This window comes from Nelusetta ayraudi, unplaced genomic scaffold, assembly GCF_046127955.1.
Source record: "Nelusetta ayraudi isolate G7.1 ecotype Tasmania unplaced genomic scaffold, CSIRO-AGI_Nayr_v1 ptg000042l, whole genome shotgun sequence".
NCBI classification, from domain to species: domain Eukaryota; kingdom Metazoa; phylum Chordata; class Actinopteri; order Tetraodontiformes; family Monacanthidae; genus Nelusetta; species Nelusetta ayraudi.
Genome location: NW_027466092.1, coordinates 2,319,892 through 2,340,989, shown reverse-complemented (window position 1 = coordinate 2,340,989; position 21,098 = coordinate 2,319,892). Strand labels below are relative to the sequence as shown.

Genomic DNA, 21,098 nt, shown 5'->3' with positions numbered 1-21,098 from the left:
AAGTCGCTCCCAGTAGTAACCAGGTGGTAAGAATGGCCCGGCAGCCGATGCCAGGGAATGTCTTTGCACTGACACACGATCCAAAACTATCCAGGCGCCTTGCCAGTCCGTAAACAACTGCATAGTCTTCGGCCAGAATGTAAACAAAACCAGTTAGCCTGAAAGTGGGAGCGGAGCGCACAGTCGGCAGGCTGAGTTTATCATTAAAGAGAGGAGGGGAGAAAAGACGCAAAGCGAAAGTGTTGGAATTTGCACTTCACAATTCCTGCAACTCGAGGATCAGGGACACTTGAAGAAAAATGATTAAATCAAATGATTTGGAGCAAAGGAAAAAAAAAAATATCCTCTTACCGCTCCCTGCTAGTCATGCTTAGTCACCCACTGTAATTTCAAACCAAAGTTTGTGCAGCAGATTACGCAATCCTTTTCCCAATGTGACAACAGCCTGTTAATGAACTCCTCAGAAATGGCAGCAGTCCATTCTTCATTTCCTGTGTTGGCATGTGAAAGTTTGTGATCAACTGGAAATCAATTATTTGTGATGTCACAAGGGGCGCGACAAGGCGGAGGTTTTAGCAAGGGGGCTGTAAATTGAGTGTCTAAACTGTTTTCTGGAGAAATAGACAAATCTAATGTTTTTGAGTCATTTATCACAACAGGCTGCTCCACTAAAGTCCAGGATGGACAGGGGAAATACAAATGGGTGTAACATGGGACCTTTAACGTTTTCTGCGTTTAACAACACTTAAACACAAGTTTGAACACCTTGAAAACAAACAAAGACGCAAAAGATGCTGTGCAAGCCCTCCCTCCTCTCACACCTGGTGCACACCGTCCCCCAATTTAACTGGCGAAAATCTAGTCGTTAAAAGTTGTAATTTGACCAATACTTTTATTTTATTTTATTTTTTTCCATTGAGTTGAGTGATTATTATTATTACATATTTACCCAGTTTCCACACGGTGTTCTACACGCACTTTGGCAGCCTTCATTTAACGTGTAACCGGTGAAATTGACGCTGCTCGTTCAAAGACGAAGGTTTCGGGTTTTATTTTATTTTTATTTTATTTTATTTTATTTTATTTTATTTTATTTTATTTTTACAGCGAGTAGTTGGACGTGTTCGCCGAGAAGTCTCCGTCCTGTTTTATCCTCTCCTCGTTTCCCAGTGAACTTCTCATCACCGCGACTGTCTCCACTCACCAAAGGTGTTTGGCAGCCGCTCCCGGTCACGAGAAGTCCCCGATAAAACACGTAACATTCCCTCGCTCAAGAAATAGCGTCCACAGTTGAGAACAAGTTCGTTAAAGACGAAATACTCCCTCGCTCGGACGAGTGTATAAAAGAGAGCCGTGAGTGTTCTTACCTGCCGTTGCCACGGAGCTGCAGGTGGTGGCGGACACATTCACTCAAGTCACTGCCAAGGGAGCGCTTGGACGGACGGCAAGAGACGGAGGAGTTGGCATCAAGTCAGTGGTGGCGATAAGGTACCACTTCCGGTTGTGACTTTTCAGACTAAAAGCTGACGGCCGTGTTAAAAGCGCCGCCTCGTATTACTTCCGGCAAAACGTTAAAAGTAAAGCAACCTACAAATTGACGTGTACAACACATTTCTATGTTGTTTATACCGCATTTGCGCTTTATTTCAGTCAAGCCTTTGGATACAAACTTTTGCCGCGATTTAACGAGAAAACTGACTTTGCGTAATTACAGCGGTTTTATGATCTCTCTCTCTCTCGTAACTCAGGCCAGCATTTTATGTGGCCGTAAATCCGGGCGCTCCGCTACCAGAATCACTCAGTGACTGTTTCAAGAATTCAACAAAGGCCACCCGTCTTGTCTGTGGGGTTTTTTTTTTTTTAAGTGCTTCATTTAGAATCCCAAGAGCGATGAGGGTTTATGGTTTAAGACGCAGAGCAGTCGGCTGTGTGGTGGCGCCATCTACTGCTTGTAATGAGAATGACACAATCCGTATATAAAGGGAAATTGTGTTTCACACACACAAACGCACACGCACCCCTCTCCCACATTAGATTACTCAACTAATTTGGTGTCTATCTGATCCAGTCAAGCAAAATCCCCCTGGTGGCCATGATGATTATGTCGAGTCTTTGAACATCATCATAAAAAATAGCTTAGGCTTGAATTCTGTCAGGCCATGTGACCTGTGGGAGAGCTGGATCACAAGTACGATGAAAGTTGAGACAAGGCTCATTCAAGCAACATCATTTATTGCATTTCTATTCAGGAGTCCAAAATGTATTCAAATAAATACACTTCCTGTAGCAAAACGCTGCAGCATAAAACAGTAAAATATATAAGGTGAATAAATAAAATACCTTGTTTGTGTTTACCTTGATTAAACTTCACAACCAAAAAAAAGTGATTTAATTTGCTACATCAGACAACTGCGTTTCCTTCATTTCACTGTGCACAGTTCTCGACACACACAATTGAGAATCATTGCTACTGGATCAGACCCTCAATGTGTCGGAGAGGAAGCAGCACTACTCTCTTCTTCTATTTTTACTATTTTAAGCCGATAAATAATATTCATTAAAGAGTTTATGTCCCATTGTCATTGACATAGACTCTTCACGTACAGTACAGATGGAACATAAAGTAAACAGTGAAACAAAGAAAAAAAAGAAAGCACACTGTAATCTAGTAAGGCAGCATATTTATCAAGTGCATATAGTCCTAAACTGCTTTTGCATAACATTTTTCATATAAAAACTCTACCTATTCATACGGTTTGGTCTTAATTACTAAATACAAAGCGAGTAAATATATTATACGGAGCTGCATACACATTAAACAAACCTACTTTATTTAAAAAAAAAAAAAAAAAAAAAACAAATACTGGCAGAAACCAACCTGGGTGTCAGTTGATATACGGTAAATACGGAGTGTTCTACGTGTTGCAGAAGCTGCCGTATTTACATACAGTATCACACTTCACACTTTGCAGTGATACTTGCTGGAGGACGTCTTCATCTCAAAAACTCTTAATACTGAAGAGGTGTTCTGTCCAAATAAAAAAGAAGCTCTTGCATGTCAGTTTACAGAGAGGGAATGCAATTAAAAGAACATTTTTAATCCACACGGAGGGCAACAAAAAGAAACAAAAACTTTGCATCTTCTCAAATGACCCACACATGCAGGCTTCTCACACACACTATTTAAACGCATCAAGTAAGAAACAACAGAAAACCCTGTAAATAATCAAAGAAAAATTTACAAACCAATGTTTTAGGATGCTCTAATTATTTATTTTGGCGCGTTCAGTGTCTGTGAACATGTCATCATATGAAAAAGAGAAAGCACAAGCCTTTACCAGAACATAAGCTTAGTCTCTTCCTGAATGTTTCCCTGATCATCTGAAGCTACTCACGTCCTTAGGGGTTTCATTAAAACAGCAGGTTTGACAGTTTGCATCACACATCAAGAGAGCAGGACAAAATGATTGTCACAATGAAAACATCCCAGAGTTCTTTTTAAATTAATACTTTTATCAGTCATTATTGTTATTATTATTATTATCATTATTATTATTATTATTATTATTATTATTATTATTATTATTATTACTACTACTACTACTATTATTATTATCAAGTCAATGACTAAAAACGAACTAGATTTTGTCATGATAAAGCGCCTTTTACCTTCCTGTATTATGGCTTAGTTTTACTAGCATGGAGGCTAGTAGCAGCAATTTCATCAGAAATGGATGGAATTTTCACACAAACAAACAAACAAACACACGCACAAAAAACACTCCTGAAGGTTTTCCTCAGCGAACATTTTTCTACTTTACACCCAACTGGCTGAGGGAAGAGGTAAGCACGGCAACACTCTATGGGCGTCTCCCCTTTCACCAGTAGGAACCTATGTAGAACCCTAGCTAGCAGTTACACATCTGACTGAGCTGTTTGAATGTGACTCGCTAAAGATTGTTGTCATCACTGACAAGTTTTGTCTTTCTATGGTCTATTTAGCAGATGGATGCATGGGAGAAATCCACAGCATTTATGCGTCTTTAGGGTTTAAAGTGTTAAACAGCAGGCCAACATCTCACACCAGTGACTTACTTCGAACTGGCCAAACTGCAGTTAAAAGTGCTGTTCTTAACATAGCTGATATGCCTCTTTTCACAAAGAGGAAAAGATGCAAATGAGTCAAATCATAACATATCATGGGACAAATAAGCGCAGCGTCAGGCTAAAGAAGGTCTGAAGAATCAACACAGTGGGCTGAGCATTGAGCTGAGCATTTATGTTTACAAATGTAACCAACATGTTTAATAGATACTATCCTCAACTTTTCTTTTTCAAGTAGAAAATCTATTTGGGCTAATGCTGCTACTACTGTACTAAAGTTACAAACCGTGCTGAAAAGAAAAAAACAACAACAACAAAAAACAGTATTTTGACCTATTAAAAACAATAATGTAACAACTCAAAGAGGCATAAGGAAACCAGAACACTTGCAGCACACTGAGAAAAAAAAACAATCATTAAAACAGAAGGTTTTCACTGAAAGCGTGTTTCAACTTGCCGACGGTTTAGAAGAAGAGGAAAATTTCAGTTGGACGGCTCAAGTTAAAAATCTAGCACCAAAACCTTTTTCGTAATCTGGTGAAGGTAAAAACAGTGAGTGTAAAATTACTTCTAGCTGCTTTAAACAGGTTGAAATAACTGTTCAGGAATCCTGATTGGCTGAAATGTAACTTCATGACAAGAACGATATAAAGAGTTCTGGCTTCAAGTATCTGAGAGCTGTGTTTAGTGGGAGGAATGAGTTGGCACCACTCTTACTTTGTCACCCAAAGCTAGAAATGATGTCTTGCCTCTTGCTAATAATATCTAACATAGCTACATAACTTTAGCTACATGGGATTGTAATTTTTCTTTTTCTACAAAAATTTAAAAATGTTGCTTTGTTTGCTTTAATCCAAATCCCCTCATGACTGAAGAGTAGAGACTGATAATAAAAAAAAAAAAAAGAGGACATAAGAGCAACAGTTGTGTGTCTTTTTAAAGGGTATAACCATCATGGTTAAGGAGATAGAGGCCAATACTTTACAGGATTTGTTCAGATATGTCCCGGATCAGGGTTTCTTGGCTGCAGACTTGGCCGGTGATTTGGCTGCGGCTCTGGAGGGACTGCTCTCACACTGGCCGATCTTAATGTGGACGAAGAGTGACGCGGGTGAAAGGCTCGAACCATCCAGCTTCAGCAGTCGGACGTGACGGTAGCCTGAAGAAGTGAATGACAGCGTGATCAGCAAATAAAGATTCTGATTCTCCACCCCGCCAAGACTGTCTGTGCACAAACCTGCGCGGAGACTGCTGAAAGGCAGAGTGTGCTGTCCAAGGAAGTCGTTGCTGGAGGTGTAGTCATAGTCCTCCACCATGAAGCGAACCAGAGCCAGGTCAGGACAATGGACGGTGAAGTGAAAGGTGCAGTCCCACCGTGGGTTAAAGCCTGAGGCATGGAGAGAAAGAAATAAAACTAAAGCATGTTAGCAGGTGCAGCAACGCCACATTTTGATCCCCACAAACAAACTTTATAGAAAAAACTGAAGAAAAAAAAAATCACAAAAAACACAAGAAGAGAAAAGAAAATAATAGACTTTTTTTTCAAGAATAAAGTTGAAAATTTGAGATTAAATTTTCGAGAAAAAAGTTTAATTTAAATTTTGCAATTAATGTCAAAGTAAAGTAGGTCAAAATGTTGAGTATAAAGTTGAAAGGCTCTGTGTGCAAGTTTGTGCAAAGTACTTCAGTTTTCGCCAGTGACCTGATTACTGAGGGTGTACACACTTGGATACACCTGTCTAACTGTAGGTAACTGGGTTAATCCACCATCCATCCAGTCTACTCGCCAGTCTTTTTAAATGTCAACTTTATTCACGAAATTTCGACTTTATTCACAAAATGTTGTTTTTTAATTCACGAAATTTCAGTTTAAAACTTTTTTAAAAAAAATCTCCTTCCTGTAATATTTTGTTCTCTTCTTGTGAATCCTCTTTCGTACAGGAGACAGTTTCTCCTTTTTGAACCCAAAATGTCCATATGCTTACAAATGCTGCAGATTTGTAAGCGATTACGTCTGAAAAGTTCTAAACAAGAGCACAGTGTGGTAGCTGTGAAAATGTGGTGATGGTGATTGGTGCCAGGAGAGAGGAGTCAAGCAGTTGACCTTTCCTAAAAGGAACCAGCACAGCAGGAGATTTTAGAAACGGCTCCTCCAGCACGCACACGACTGAACATAGCAGAAGCTGAGCGGATGATAGGCGTTCACCATTGTTGTTCACGTGATGAGTTTTCTTTTTGTTGTTGTCTATGGGAACACCGTGCACCTCCACCCACACCTGAGGGTCCGCAATGGAGGTGGGCTTGTCGTGCTCTGGTTTAGGCAGCTGCTGGGCTGAAATGACCTGGAAACCAAAGACAAAGCTGTTGAACACTTCTAACATTCGCTGGTTCTAACACAAATACACTTTATGTGAATAATAACAATGATAAAGTAAATATATCTTTATTCAGTGTTGTGTTTCACAATGTCCTTCACTCATTAAATCCATAAACAAGCAGCAGCCCGTTTGAGATGATCCATCTTTGTCAAATCTTTTGTATTTTCTGCTGCCGTTACCCGAACGGTGAGCAGAACTGGTTTGTGGCCGGGACCTCCCCCGACATTCTCGGGGTTGAAGGTGATGTCGGGCTGGCACAAGAACGGCGGCTTCAGGATGTAGCCGGACAGACCATTCTGCAGGAACCTGCCCTGGTTCAGATCCATCTGCTCGCCAAGGGTCTGGAAATTTAAAGCAACTGGAAGAAACATACACGACAGATGAGAGGGGCCTGGGCCAAAGTAATATTCTCCAGCAAATATCGACATGTCTGTTTACATTTCATTTTTCTGTTTTTTTGTTTCACCTTTCATCATTTTGTAAAGTGTCCCTTTGTGTTGTCATAAAGGGAACTGATAGCTGACTGATCAACCAGCGCCTAGTCAGGAGCACAGTCTGACCTCTGAGACCTCTTTATGGTCACCTTGTTTCTATCTCCTTTCAAACACGCGGAAGGCACAACAAGCCATCAATTTCTTAGTGCTGAGCATTTTTTTGCAGGAGGCTGTTAACAGAGGGCTAAATACAGTATGCTGTCTTCTGCAGGTGCAGATTTTATTTTATTTTATTTTATTTTTTTGTAGAAGAGGCTCCACTTGTGTCCAGAATGAACACTAAAGATGTGAGTGTTAATGGGTACAGTCTGGACTCTTCATTGGTTGGACTAGCTTGAGACTTATTCCCAATCAGCATTTTTCTCACCAATCTGGCATCCTGCGTTCCACATGTCCTGAGGGTTGTAGTTGGAGGATTGGAGTCGCTGGCCGGAGGGGTAAATCCTGCTGAGCTGGTGACTGTTGTGGCGGGCAAAATAGACACCTACAAGGGGAAGACTGTCCGTTTAAACTGGGTAACTTTGGTCAGCGGGAGTTTGGCGAGTCGCACTCGCCTTACCTGAGTCCTTGATGAGCCTGAGGGCATCGCTCTCAGAGAAGGAGGACATGTCGGTGGCCGGAGCTCGGGCTGCTTGTTCGAAGGTCTTAAAGGGGACGCTGCGAGTGTACACCACCAGCTCCGACAGCTCGGGACTTAACTTCGACACGCTTGGCTGACAAAAAATAAAAAAGTACCGTCAGGCCAAGAAGTAAAAAGCTACTTTTTTTTTTGTTTTATTGTCACGACTGTTTGAATTTGTGCAGTAAAACATGGTCCAAAAGGAGCTGCTGCTGTACTGACCTTCTTGTCCTCTTTCTTTGCTTTGGCCTGGACGGATTCCTCATCGGAGGAGCTGAGGTCCGAGCAGCTGGATGAGCAGCCCTCCACTACACGCTCCTTCTTCCCCTTTACCAAGATTTTATACTTCAGATCCTGCAAACACAACACAAATTCTTAGATTGAGCATTTACACTGCCTGCTTTGACGCAATAAGGTCATCGATTGGTTAAAACCAATAATGTATCTCATAGATTCCTTCCAAAAACCATTACCGGCACATTGTTGCAGTACTATGTATTGTACTTATTCTGCTCTTTACAATACACTTTGATAATGAAGAATATAGGTTTATGAGTCAAGAAATGCTGAAAAAAGAATAAGTCTCAAATTGAGATGCAAACCTTTCAAATGTTATTCAATTTCAACAAGATGTTGCACATGCGTGATATCAAACCAATTGCTGCGGGATGTAAAAAATTATAAACATATCCATGACTAGAGAATTTCCAAAGGTATATAAAGTTAGAATATACTATAAGGTATTTTAAGAGACAGAGATTAGTGGAAAGACACAAAATCCCAACAAAATGCGTGACTGTGAGATGAGCGGGACAGCAGATGGCTCCATGTGCTCTCTAGCATAAACAGTCAGCTCGCTATGTTGCAAACTACTCTTGTAAAGAGGCATCTGTCATCGCAACAGTGGAGCAACGTTCCTGCGTTGTGTACAGTGTAGAGAGTTATTTTTATCCACATTCACATTCCATTCAAAAGCTCCAGCACAAGGCAAATATCGGTCATCCCACTAAATAACAAGTCAGGCTTCCAGCAAAGAACTGAAACAATAATAAAGAAATAAAAATAAATACAGTCGCAGAGCAGGCAGACATAATCGGTGTCGATATACTTGGAGAGCGAAGGGGAAACTCATGAGGCTGCAGAGCCGTCTGCTCACCTCTGGAGAAGGCAGGATGAGAGGGCTGATGTCGTCGAGAGGCTTGGTGAGCAGTTTGTCTCCGAGGATGGAGCGCAAGTGACGAGCCATCACTGTCTGCTGCTCCACAGAGCAGTGGTTCTCCAGGGACAGGATCAGAGGGTAGGGAGACGCCTGCAGCCGAGGTTCCGTAGCGCACAGGGACAGAAGAAGACGCGCAGAGATTAAGGAAATATGATCATCGTATAAACTTAAGTCATCCTTAAAAAGGCATGAGCGAGAAAACATATTCTGCCCTATTTTTTGTAAATGCAAGCTTTACTTTGTCAGTACGACCAATGCTGGCACCCACCATTGGTTTTCCAGAGAAACCAAAGCACCCTTTAGACACAAATAAATGGAAAAGGGAGGAAAAACTGATGGAGACAGCAGGGAAGGTGAAGAGATTGAGAGTGGTGAAAACTGAGGGTCACACCCTCTCCATTTACTATTTTTTAATACAACAAGTTAGAGTAATCGGTCGGATGAATCACAAAACTCAAATCAAAGTCTCTTGATCCAACTACAACTACATGGACCTTGCAAAAGTCATGCAATTCAGATAAATCAGCAATTTTCAGCAAGTTGGAAAATAACGAGATCCTTCAGTGCCCTTTCATTAGAAAGACGCTGCCAGTGGGGTCACCTCAGTCACAATCATCTCAAATTCCTTCACAACAAAAATCTAATTCGGGCATTTTGAATGTGGCAGACAAATATTCCAGCAAATTCGTTGTCCACGTTTGTCAGTTTCAAATCTGTACACAGGAAACGTCTCTTATGAATACACAACGCACTCAATTCAGCTTGTCAGCGACAACACATTTCCTTTAAAGACAAAAAAAAAAGGTGAATGTGGAGAACTTACCTTGAAAGCGTACTGATTAATAGTCTCAATAACTTCCACAAAGGGCACTTTGGAGGTGAGTGTGTGTCCGTGGTAGATGACCGGCTCTCCTTTATCTCCGTCCCAACAGTCCAGCTCCACGCAGCGGCAGCCGTGATTCAGAGCTCTGGGAGAAGAGTCATTGTTTAGAAACAACACGAGACAACTGGAGCAGTGCAACGTAGAGTGAAGATGAGATTTGAGAGTTTGCTTGCAGTGTATTGTGCAATAAATAAAATAAATACTGAAAAAAAGAAAAGTTTTAAAAAAAATCAATAAATGGAGGATGCAAGAGCCATGTTTTAATCATTCCAAATTAAATGTCTAAGGATCTTACTCACTAAGATGCCAGATAGCGTGCGCAAAAATTAATTGCACACACAAATTGCAATCGGTTTGCATGTAGCGGACGCAAACAAAAACATGACCAACACACCAACCCTGAGCAAATCAAGCACTATGTGTTAAAAAAAAAAAAAAAAAAAAGGGGAGCAGCACCGATTTAATAAAGGGTGTACATGTCATTAAGGCTGAGGAACTCTGCTAAGCTTGTCCTGATCTTAAGGTCTTTTACATGCTGTCAAACTCCAAGTGAAAGTCTTTGTTAGCCACTTAGCTTCATTTTAGTTGTGACAAAAGCATGGAGGAGCAGCTGCTAGCTGACTGTAAAAGCCTGAGAGGAAGACTAAAATCAAAGAGAGGATGAGACAGCGAGCTCATCTCAAATAGCTCAGAAGATTAGCTCATGTTATTTGATGCTTGAGCATCATTTTACAGTTGCAATTTATAATGTTCAGTTCATTGTCCATCCAGCAACATTGGCATGTTCGACAAACACCATTGCTCCTGCTTGTGCGTTTCCCACTTGAATGACAAAGTTGTTGAGAAGTTTAGTAGTTGTTTAGCAGTTTCCGACTCAGGCGATCACCTCACCGATTCCCACCAAGTGTGCAGTCGTTCCTACCGGATGTACGGCTCCGTGCTGCTGTCTCCGGTCAGCTGGTCCTTGGTGAGGTAGGTGTTGTGAGAGGACGAGATGAAGTAGTGAGCCAGCGGCCGTCTCATGTCCTGGTAAACTCTGGAGTGGTCCGGGTTGAAAGCGCAGTTCTCCTTCGACAGCATGTACATGGTGAATCCGTTGGGGGTCATGAACTGGTTCTTCTGGGCTGTACTGGGCAAAAGGAGCAAAAACAAGTGAAAAAGGAGAGAAGGGCAACTCTGAATTGTCAGACAGTGAAGTCAGTGCAATGTGTTGCTGGGACAGGCTTCGTTGATGTCATGTAACAAAAATATCTCAGCTGCAAAACAACATTTTGCAGCTGAGATACATATTCAAGAATCCCGCAGGTTGGATTCTTGAAAATCTACTGAAAAATGGGTGCAATTAACTAGAACTTGTATATTTTATGCAAAGTAAGTTAATTGTAGTTGTGGATCCATTCGATGGAAAACATATTTTACGTCTAACTTCTTATTGTTTCCACACAAGCAGCAAAAACAACCTTGACATGAGTCACCTGCTGATTTTTGAAAACAAATTGTTGGAAATATAGTAAACAAGAAGACAACCATTCCAACTGAAAAAATAATACCCTCAGCATTATTAAATTAAATTAAATTAAATTAAATTAAATTAAATTAAATGAAACGTAACATAACATTGAGACACACACTTCACACAAGTGCTGTGATAGCTGACGCCGTACCCCACTGGTTGAGCTCATAAGTCAGGATGAGGCTCTGGGCGTGGGTGGGTGAGGCGTCCTCTCCCTGGTCCTTCAGGAAATCCCTCAGGTCCACGATGGAGAGGACGCAGCCGTTGGCAGAGTAGCGGATGAACACGGCGTCGAGCTCGGGCCTCCGTAACAACTCCCGGCAGAAAATCTCGATCTCCCCGTGGTCCAGGCGGCCATCAGCTGACTGGTCACATTTCTGTCAGAGAAGCGCGGGTCAGTTAGACACGGTGTTTACTAGAGCGTGTCACCAGTCGGTGGAACGTGGCTGAGGTTGCGAGTGAAAATCAGGATGAGACTTTAGATTTGCGGACCAAGTGCTGCCCTCGTGTGTTTGTCCTGTTCATTACCTGAAAGAGGCTGTGGGCATACTGGTCACTGAGGTCAATGTTGATCATCTGCAGCAGCATTCTGATTTCGTCGTAGCTCATCTTGTCGTCGTGGTTTTGGTCGGCCCGGCTCAGGTAAGCGTGAATCCAGGTGGAAGGCGAATATGGTCAAGGAAGTGGCAAGCGTTAGAGTCAGCAAGAGTCCCTCCTATTGGGCCGTTGAGTCGACCATTAAGACCAACCCATATCAAACAAAGTGACCTCGTGACCCCAGCCACAGCAAGAGGTGGAGCCCCTAGAATACAGTACCAGATGTTCACCTCCTATCGGAAGAAACCTGCAGTTGACCAATATTTTCTAATAATAATAATAATATGTGTCTCTAACATTCCAATGAGATTTTGCTTGCTCAGTCACACACAGTTGTGGAAATTGGCCCTCTGTGATGTCACATGGGGCGCCGCTATCTCACTGACACCTTCAGACAGGTGTTTGTTCTGCCCCAAGAGACAAACATGTGGAAGGTCAGACAAAGCACTGGTTTTAGCAAGAGGCTAAAATCGTGCATTTTTGTGTGTGGCTATAAACAGAGGGCTAACTATGGCTCTTTTTTTTTATTATTATTATAATTATTGTTAATTGTGTGAGACTGCTCCTATGTTTTCTGGTATGGAAAGAAGTAGATGTAAAATAGTATTAGCACAGTTTATAAATAAAGAACACAATTTAGGAAGGCCGACAATCACTCCATGCCGAAAAAACAACAACAACAACACAACTACTCCTCAAAGAAGTGACGGTTTGCTTTGCTCTCATCATCTCACTGTCAATGAGCTGATGTGTGAGTCAGGAAGAGCAAATGGAACAGGATATTGGTCCAGCTTCTCCTTCTCCGTCATGTTCTCCACCCTCTCCTGCAGCCTGCGGATGCCGCGGACCCACTGCTGCGCCTCCTCCTGGCTCTGGCACAGGAGATCCAGGCTCTTCCTGGGACCTTTGAAGACCACCGTCAGACATCTCCCCTCCGGCACTGAGCCAGCCATCTGCCGCAGCGTCTCCGACTGGCAACCCTCGCGAACGCACTCCACTTCCAAGACTGAGACTGCGGGAGAAGGAGGAGATAGAGATGAGCGATCAAAGTCGCTTTTGTGTCATCGCTTGATGCTCATAATTGGTCTCGTTGTTGAGAGGTTTCGAATGGGGAAGCACTTGGACTTCTTTTAAAGGGCTTTACTTGGCTCCTCTGTTCCCACCAGCAATAATAAAATAGTGGAAGCATATAGTCATGAATCTGACCACAGCAACAAACATGGGAATGGAGATGAACTGAAACCATTTCTCCTGAGTTTGCTTGTAAGCGCGGCATGTTGGCCTGACAGCTGTTTCATAATGAAAGCATTTAGACAAGTTACTCACGAACACAATGTTCCCTCTGAGGCAAGTTTGCCTTTGTGAGACCTGTCTTACAAAGGCAAACTTGACTTGGAGGTGTAATGCAATGTGACGTGGCACCGAGTGTGGAGAAGAGGGTGAGGCACTCGCAGCCTTTGGTGGGTTCAGTGCTGGCTTTGAAATCTAATCCCTCCCCTCCGGACCCCACCGGCACTCTCCAACCCATCAGGAGTAATCACGCAGGCAAAAGCAGCATTTAACCCCTGTCTCTGCACAACACAGCTAGATGTTAGATATCAACACATCAAGATAACAGTCCACTTTTACTTTGCTCCTTTGCTCCTTTGCTTTCTTATTTATAGATGTTTGCATTGTTCATCCTTTTTGATATTTTAGCTTGTTATTTATACAAACTTTTTCTGTTTGAAGGTGTGTTGACGAAATGGCGCTAGCTCGAGTTTGGCAAAGGCAGGCTCAACTCAAGACAGCCCTGAATTCTTGGTCGTTTCATATTAAACTTACTAATACATTTGTGCTATTTACAGCCTGAGCTCTGCCGGCAAACTGTGACGTTTGAGTCTGTAAATCAGCACATCTCACATCACACTGCCAAGTTCTGTGGCCAACAAAGGACTGGTGCTTTTCCAGCCAAAATTGTGTAATCATCCAGCGACAGTTTAAAGTGCTGACGCTTAACATTAATTCACAACTCACTAAGATACCACTTGCCCTTGAGAAGTAAGCAATTCATATTTCTATTGAAACTGACTGCGTTTCTTCATTCTCATTTTATTCATTCTCTTCAGAAGCTTGGAAAGAGTATTTTATTAAAAAAAATAAAATAAAAAAAATACATTGCACTGCTTATTTGGAACCCTTGACTTAATGGTCTGGTACTAGGAATGAATTAACTTCATCTGTTTTTTTTTGTTTGCTTTTTTTTTTAAAGAAACATGTTCTACATTCAATGTTGCGTAAAATTTTGGCCGTGTCCAGACGTCGGTTCCAGTTTCGTGACAGAAACGCACAACTAGTGATGACTCGGCTAAAACGACCAGAACGATCGACAAGACGTTTTAACTGCAGCTTGAGCAGGGTGGGGGGGGGGGTCGGACGTTGTGACGCACACGCGCGCGCACACACAGCACACAAAGACACATGCGGCGCCACATCAAGGAGCAACCTTGTCGTGTGGCAAATGAAAGCCTTGTAGTTTAGTCGGAGGCGGGGGGCGACCGAGGCTGGAGTGGGTAACCACGCAGGGCCGAAACCACCGGCCTGCACGGCCGACTCCCAGCACTCTGTAATCTCCCTGTTTGAACAGGCCGCCCTGCTGGGCTCAGAATAGAAGGGCTCTGTAATCAAGGCACCGTGTGTGACCCCCGGAGAGCGGCGCTGAGCGAGAGTAGCTGGGCGAGCGCGAGTAAGTAGCATTTACAGCAGACGAGAATAGATACAGTATATTCCGTGTTTTTGAGCGCGCACACACCCAGTCACCCTGCCTCAAATCTTCTGGAACAGTTTTGGGAGAAAAGGAAAGGCCTGCATTTGGCTAATTAGCAGACAGAGATGGGTCTGAAGCACTGGGTGGGGCCCTTCAGAGAGTTGGTTGGAACGGATCCGCTCACACAGAGCTCCTCCAGTGAGGGCATCGGACCCGATCAGAGTTCTGACTTGATTGCTCAGCTATCAGGCTTGACCTTTAATGTAATTGACATTGTGACACTCACATGAAAAAGGAACAACAGACAGTAACAGGATGTGTCCTGGTCACAGTGAAATGGGTGGCGCAAGATTGTGAGTCATGTAAAGGTTTGGCTTCTATAATTAACATCATAAATTTCAGAACCGCTAAACTGCAGCAACCCTTAGGAAGGCAATTACTGAATTCAGGCTTTTAGAGTTGAGTAATTACAAGATTTCCGAAAAGGAATTTACTTTTTTTTGCTCCATGATCATTTGTCAGTTTTACAGCCTAAATGTTGTGGGGGTGGGATTAATTCTAAGAAAGAGGTAAATGAAAATGAAATCAAAGTACATCAGCTGCCTGTCATTCTGGGAAGAGAGAGCTTAAAGCGCAGGACCATTCAACAGTGTGTGGACCTACAGGAAGTGAAAGATAGGTTTCTATAGACTAAAGAAGTGGCGCGCACGGAAGGGGGAAACTGTGGGAAAAGACACAGAAATGATCACGTCTACGTGAGTTACTACTTTGAGGGTAACTGTGCGAAAGTCAAGCGACAATGAAAACTCCAAGTGCTGAAACAGTGTAACAGACTGAATGAGGAAGACAATCAGCATCACCAGACCATGTCATGTGTTCACAGGTGTCCTACAAAGATAAGATACAGAGAGGGGAGTTATTATAATTGATGATGATAGGTCGATTTCAACTTTTTTTTTAATTATTTTTCATCCAGTGGAACAACCTTAAAAAGTTAACTGTAAAATAATAACTAAACCGGGAGATGAATTAGTGCCACCTGTGACATCACAAAGGGCCAATTTCCAGGAATGCAATGCTTGAAGACGGTGACGTGAAAAGGCGAAAGTGGTTTTGTACGCAAAGGGAACTGCCCTGTAGACTGACCGTGATTCCTAATAAACACACGCTGGCGCCCGCAGGAACACACACACACACACACACACACACACACACACACACACACACACACACACACACACACACACACTCACTTACACGACTGTTGCTCTTTGGCGCGACTTGAGGTTTTCTGAGACTGACACCAGATTGTAACGCCGTCCTCCAACAGCTTCAGCGTTCGGCGCTTCTGCCAGCGAGGCGACCGCACCTGAAGAAACGACACGCGATCCAGCAGATTGACTCTTCTGCCTGCGCTGGATGATTTGCATTGACATCGTTTCTTTTTTTTTTTTTTTGGTAATGTTTCAATAATCACCTTCACCATGCTGGAGCCCTGCAACATCCTCTTCACGTCTTCATCGTCCTGCACTCCTGGAGAGAAAATGGGACCAAAGACTGTTGATGGAACACTTAAAAAAATAAATAAAAATAGTCCAAATAAAAATCAAGTCATGTGTTTGCACGGAATGATGGTTCGTGATGGAAAATCACAAGGACAGAAAGTCGGGAGGAGGGCGAGGGGGACCGCAGCACAGGGCAGAGTTACAGTTAGAGGATGGTTTGTGTATACATCTGTGCCACCACATGGGCTCATATGGGAGCTCTGTTATTTTCCCTGTTCTGCTCCTGCACCAGCAGATGACATGTCGCCAGGAGAGCTGACCTGGCAACGGAGAGAAAGTATGGGGATAAAATATCGCAGTGATGAGGGGAAACTGCAAGGATTTACAATCTCATAAAGCACACTCCAATTAGCAAAGTGCTTTTTGCCTGTTATTAAAAGTCATACGTCGACTTTGCAAAGGCGACGGATGGGGACGAACGTGCACATGTGCAATTCTCCACTGCAGGGAGAACTGCGAAGAGCGGGCGCAGCCGCTAACGTGTATCCTCTTTTTAATATCTTGCACATGCAAGTTGAGAAGGTCCAGTCCACTGCCTTTGTAGGCAGGGTCAGTATTGTGAAAGCAAGGACCACCATTTCAGTGGACGGAAGCACGAAGCCGAACCACAGGGGAGGGTAAAGAAAAAAAAGACATCTGCAAGCCAAGCAGTCGGCAAAGAGCTCAGCGTTGACGCTCAAGTCGTGGCTTTTTTTCCAGTCTGAACTTGATGGCATTGCCCGAAAAGAGTAAAAAAAACCGAATGACCCAGATTTTTTTTTTGGGTGGGGGTGGGGGTGGGGGTGGGGGTGGGGGGGGCGGGGTAGAGGGTTATGTTTATTTAGCTTTTCTTCCAATTGGCTGTCGCAAGATGCATGTAAACATTGCTGCAGCCCATCGCTGTTCATCACATGACTTCTGATAGGAAGCTATATTATCAAACCTGACTGCCAAGCTTTGAAAGTGTTAGAAAGAGGCTTCATCCAATCATCCTCCCGTTTGTTGACCTTTTTGTATGGCTTCTTTCTATGTGGCGAGCATTATACAACGGATTTGGGAAACATTTTGTCAGGTTAATAAGTTTTATAACTGCAATGATTGGTCAGTTATTATAAAAGGATATTAACAGGACCACAGCCACAGCTCCACAACTAATTTCACTTTACCGGCCTTTTCAATTTAGTAATTGGTGAGCGATTCATTCCAAAATGCTTCACTGAGGCAGTTTACCTTTGCCTCACAGGCTCTGCTGAGTAAGAGAGGCAGCAGCTGAAACTGGAATTCCATGGTGCTTAAGAAGAGGCCTGTTCATTAAACACACAAACGATAACACACACACACACACACACACACACACACACACACACACACACACACACACACAAACACACTGTGTGTAAAGTACTGCGCCACTGTGGCACTGGAGAAAAGTCAGCCTGTATATGGCTAAGCATTTAAGAAGGAGGAGGAGGAAGAGGAAGAGAGCTACATTCTATGAGTCAGACTGGTGTATGGAACTAAAGACCGCTACACAGCTAATGAACATAAATACTAAAAAAAAAATAAAAAAAAATACAGAGTTGTGATATTATTCCCGTTAGTTTTACTAGCCTTTAATTCCATACAGCCATGTTTCAGCTGTACAATGGTATGAAAACACTCATCTTGTCAAGCTATACAAGGCGATTACCAGCAAATGAGAGTGAAAACTACTTAAATAAACTAACTTTGGCAAACGGCTTCTGACTTCCAAAAATACCAACTTTGTTTGATTTTCAACAACTATTCACGGAATGACATCATTCTTTCCTCCTCCACTTCCCCTGCACTCAGGATCGAGGGGGTGCTGGAGTCAGTCACCAGTTTACTGCAGGTCCACACACAAGAGACAAACAACCATCCACACTCAGCCTGCCGCCAATTTACAGTTGCCACTTAGCCTAATGTGCATGTGTCTGGACTGTGGGAGGAAGCCACAGTACCTGAAGGGAACCCACATGGACACTGTGAGAACATGCAAACAGCAAACTGCTCCACCCACATTAATAATACAATTAGAAATAAAATTAATAAATAGAAATAAATAAATAAATATGTTAGGGCGACACAGTGGCGCAGTGGTTAGCGCTGCCGCCTCACAGCATGAAGGTTGTGGGTTCTATTCCGGGCCTTGGACTTTTCTGTGTGGAGTTTGCATGTTCTCCTTGTGTCTGTGGGAGTTTCTTTGGCTTCATCCCTTGGTCCAAAAACACATTAGGTGACTTGGGAATTCGAGAGTAACCGAAGTCCAGGGTGTCACCCTGCCTTTGCCCTCTGACAGGAGAACCCTGCAACCCTGAGTTCAGGAAGAAGTGGGTATGGAAAATGGATGGATGGATAAATATCCAATACCAAATACAAAGTTGCAAATTATCAGGGTTAAAGCTTGGAGATTTTTTTAAAGATAAATTGCAGACACAAAATGAACTTTTTGTGTCGTAGTCTGATATAATCGGGTAACTTTTTAGTCCAGAAGGTGCCAAGTGCTCAGTGGGCCAGTAAAGCAAAGGTGTTACTCTTCCACCTCCAACACTTTAGGTTATCGGCTACCATTGCAGTTGATACATAGTTGTTGTATGCCTTGTATGTCCCTTTTGTGTCCCAACCATATATAAACATACATCCCTGTCTCAATTTCCCCCTTCATTAGGTGTTTAACCATCAGGCCAGACGCAGCGCTGATGGCCCAACTGTCCCGACTCAACACACGCATCAAAGACGACAGCTCTAGCGTGACTGCCATCATGTTCGCTTGCAGTCACCCAGTTTCTCCCTTGCGGAAACCAGTAGCGAGTGCAAAACCATCATTTAAATAGGGCAACCGCTGCCATTTTGGCACCTGTTTTCATTTGCAGTCTTAGTAGATAAGCAAACACAACATGGGCGCAATCTTTCTTGTGTCCAATCAATGTTGTGGCTGCTTTTAGGGATCTTAATAAATCAGGCCCTGAGCGTTCCTGCTGTTTGCCTCTGTGTGAAAAATGATGCTCTGGCAGGGAAAAGCGGAGCTGGATGATGATCACAATGAATGAGGTAAGCTGTGACATTTCCTTGGACATACAGATAGCTCAGCAACTCTTGAACACACACACACACACACACACACACACACACACACACACACACACACACACACACACACACACACACACAGCTCTGACGGATAATTGCTGCTCTGTGGCTCCATTAATAAAGTATCTGGCAGCCAATAAAGTAAATTATCCTGAGTTCAGAAAACACTTACATTTAATTAATGTACTCTGTGTCTGGTCAGGTGTTTTTGTTCATCCGTTGGCGGCAAGCGTTATACATTCAACTGGACTCATCATCAGCATAATCGTTGTGGTTTGATTTAGAATATAGACTCCTTGAAAGTCAGCAAGGTAATGCAGCACAGAGGATCTTGCTATGCTATGTAATTGTTAGTTTTGTTATGGGAAAGTTTTTGCTTGATGAAAAGCATTTTGGTTAACACAGAAGATGTGTTTATTTCATGTGCAGTGAGATCAAAAAGTTAAAAACACATATTCCATACATATTAGTTGCATGTTGACTTCTTCCCCCAGTTCAATGTACGGGTTTAAATGTGTGAAACGGTGTCCGTGTAAGGAATGGCAGTTTTTAGCACCTGCTTCAGACCTGCCTGACCAAAAATTTAGAAGGCTACCCTGCTCCAGTTTCCAGCAAATATGGAAAATGTAATGGGAGCGCTAAACCTCAAAATCACACAGCGCCGTGATGTAACTTGACTGTGGAATTTCAGAAGAGAATGGAAGTTTACAGTAATAGCAATGTTTCTTCTAATTAGATTATTCTCAGTCTTTCACAGTGAGCCTTTAAGTGAGTAAAGTTGCTTATTTTATTTCACAATTTCATTTGGATTTGTATAATAAGAGCATCAGGAAGGCATAATAACTGTGTTCCAATCTATCAGATTGAATGTGGAGATCAGTTCGTAGGCATAACAGTGAGAGTGTATGCAAGACATGGGGCTATGTCTCTTCTTAAACCCAACCCTTTTAATAATATTACTGTTTGTAATGTTGCATTTTCCCAAAGTGATATTAATGCTAGGAGGCTAATGTCTGAGAGTGTTGCACTTAATCGGGTTCATAGTTCAAATGATGGAATTACGATTTTAAATTGTATTTCCTCGGCCCGCTGGACTGAGAGGTCGGCGGGGGGGGGGGAGATAACGGTATCAGTGTTACTCACTCGTCTGTCACACGCACACCTAACGAGGATTGTCCATGTGTTGTACAAAGGAAAGACAGAAGCACTCACCCAGGTTCCTCAGGGGATCGATGGCCTTTGACTCGGACGTCCCGGCTCCGTTCTTCCCCGCCTGGCCGGCTTTCTTTCTGGCGCCCAGCATGTCTGGAATACAAGGTTTATTATCTCGCTGTGACTCGCACCGCTTCCTCTGTCTTCCTTGGAACGGGGTGGCGCGGCGAGCCTGGGACGGGGTTATACTGCGCAGGGTCTAGCGAGGGGATCGCACGCAGATCCCGGACACTTGGAGCGTCTCGGCGGCCTCGGCGCTCCGCGGGCTGCGCCTCATGCTTTTTATCACGGAGGAGGAGGAGGAGGATAGGCGCACCGCCAGGCTTTTACCCTGCTGATGTCACAGACTGGATTTACGGTATGAAGGAGACGCGTTCAAGTGAAGCACGCGCTTCCCTTCCAGACGTCTGCTTCCTGGATTTTCAAAAATAAAACGCGATTCTTAAGATGCCTCGTATTATACTGTTGGCATCATTTTTATTTTCCCAACATTGTAATTACCATTCAAATGCTTTGTATAATAAGGTGACAACATGTTTTTATGGTTTGTTTTATTAGATCGATGTTATCAAAGAAAACATTGTTTCAGTCTTTTGATTTAGGCACCAGTGTGTGACGTTCAAAGGGATTGACTAGTATGCATTGGAATTCAAAGTAAATACTTGTGCTTTCAGTTAA

At 43.0% G+C, this 21,098-nt stretch overlaps 2 protein-coding genes across 4 annotated transcripts in view; both read right to left on the bottom strand.

The window, feature by feature from the left end:
- Positions 1-1,493, bottom strand: part of LOC142893256 (CASK interacting protein 2) — a 51,803-nt gene extending 50,310 nt beyond the window's left edge. For all 3 annotated transcript variants that reach the window (XM_076033652.1, XM_076033653.1, XM_076033654.1), the window contains exon 1: positions 1,368-1,493. The gene's annotated coding sequence lies outside the window, so the exon portion shown is untranslated. The remainder of the gene's footprint in view (positions 1-1,367) is intronic.
- Positions 1,494-2,211: 718 nt separating this feature from the next.
- Positions 2,212-20,799, bottom strand: plcd3b (phospholipase C, delta 3b). Its single transcript, XM_076033651.1, has 16 exons — positions 20,421-20,799; positions 16,031-16,086; positions 15,811-15,922; positions 12,591-12,819; positions 11,739-11,868; positions 11,362-11,587; positions 10,620-10,821; positions 9,638-9,782; positions 8,752-8,904; positions 7,818-7,949; positions 7,536-7,689; positions 7,344-7,460; positions 6,662-6,840; positions 6,311-6,446; positions 5,342-5,491; positions 2,212-5,263 (listed from the first exon to the last, which is right to left on the bottom strand). Exons 1-16 carry the CDS (start codon positions 20,509-20,511, stop codon positions 5,115-5,117), a joined length of 2,361 nt encoding a protein of 786 aa, XP_075889766.1. The 5' UTR covers positions 20,512-20,799; the 3' UTR covers positions 2,212-5,114.
- Between the last annotated feature and the right edge of the window lie 299 nt (positions 20,800-21,098).

Excerpts from the sequence above, each read along its gene's own strand:
- plcd3b (XM_076033651.1), bottom strand. The coding sequence starts at position 20,511 with ATGCTGGGCGCCAGAAAGAAAGCCGGCCAGGCGGGGAAGAACGGAGCC. Across the intron at positions 12,820-15,810 it reads CGCCAAAGAGCAACAGTCGT|TCTCAGTCTTGGAAGTGGAG; the intron begins GTAAGTGAGTGT and ends CTTCTCCCGCAG. Across the intron at positions 5,264-5,341 it reads TTTCAGCAGTCTCCGCGCAG|GCTACCGTCACGTCCGACTG; the intron begins GTTTGTGCACAG and ends TCACTTCTTCAG.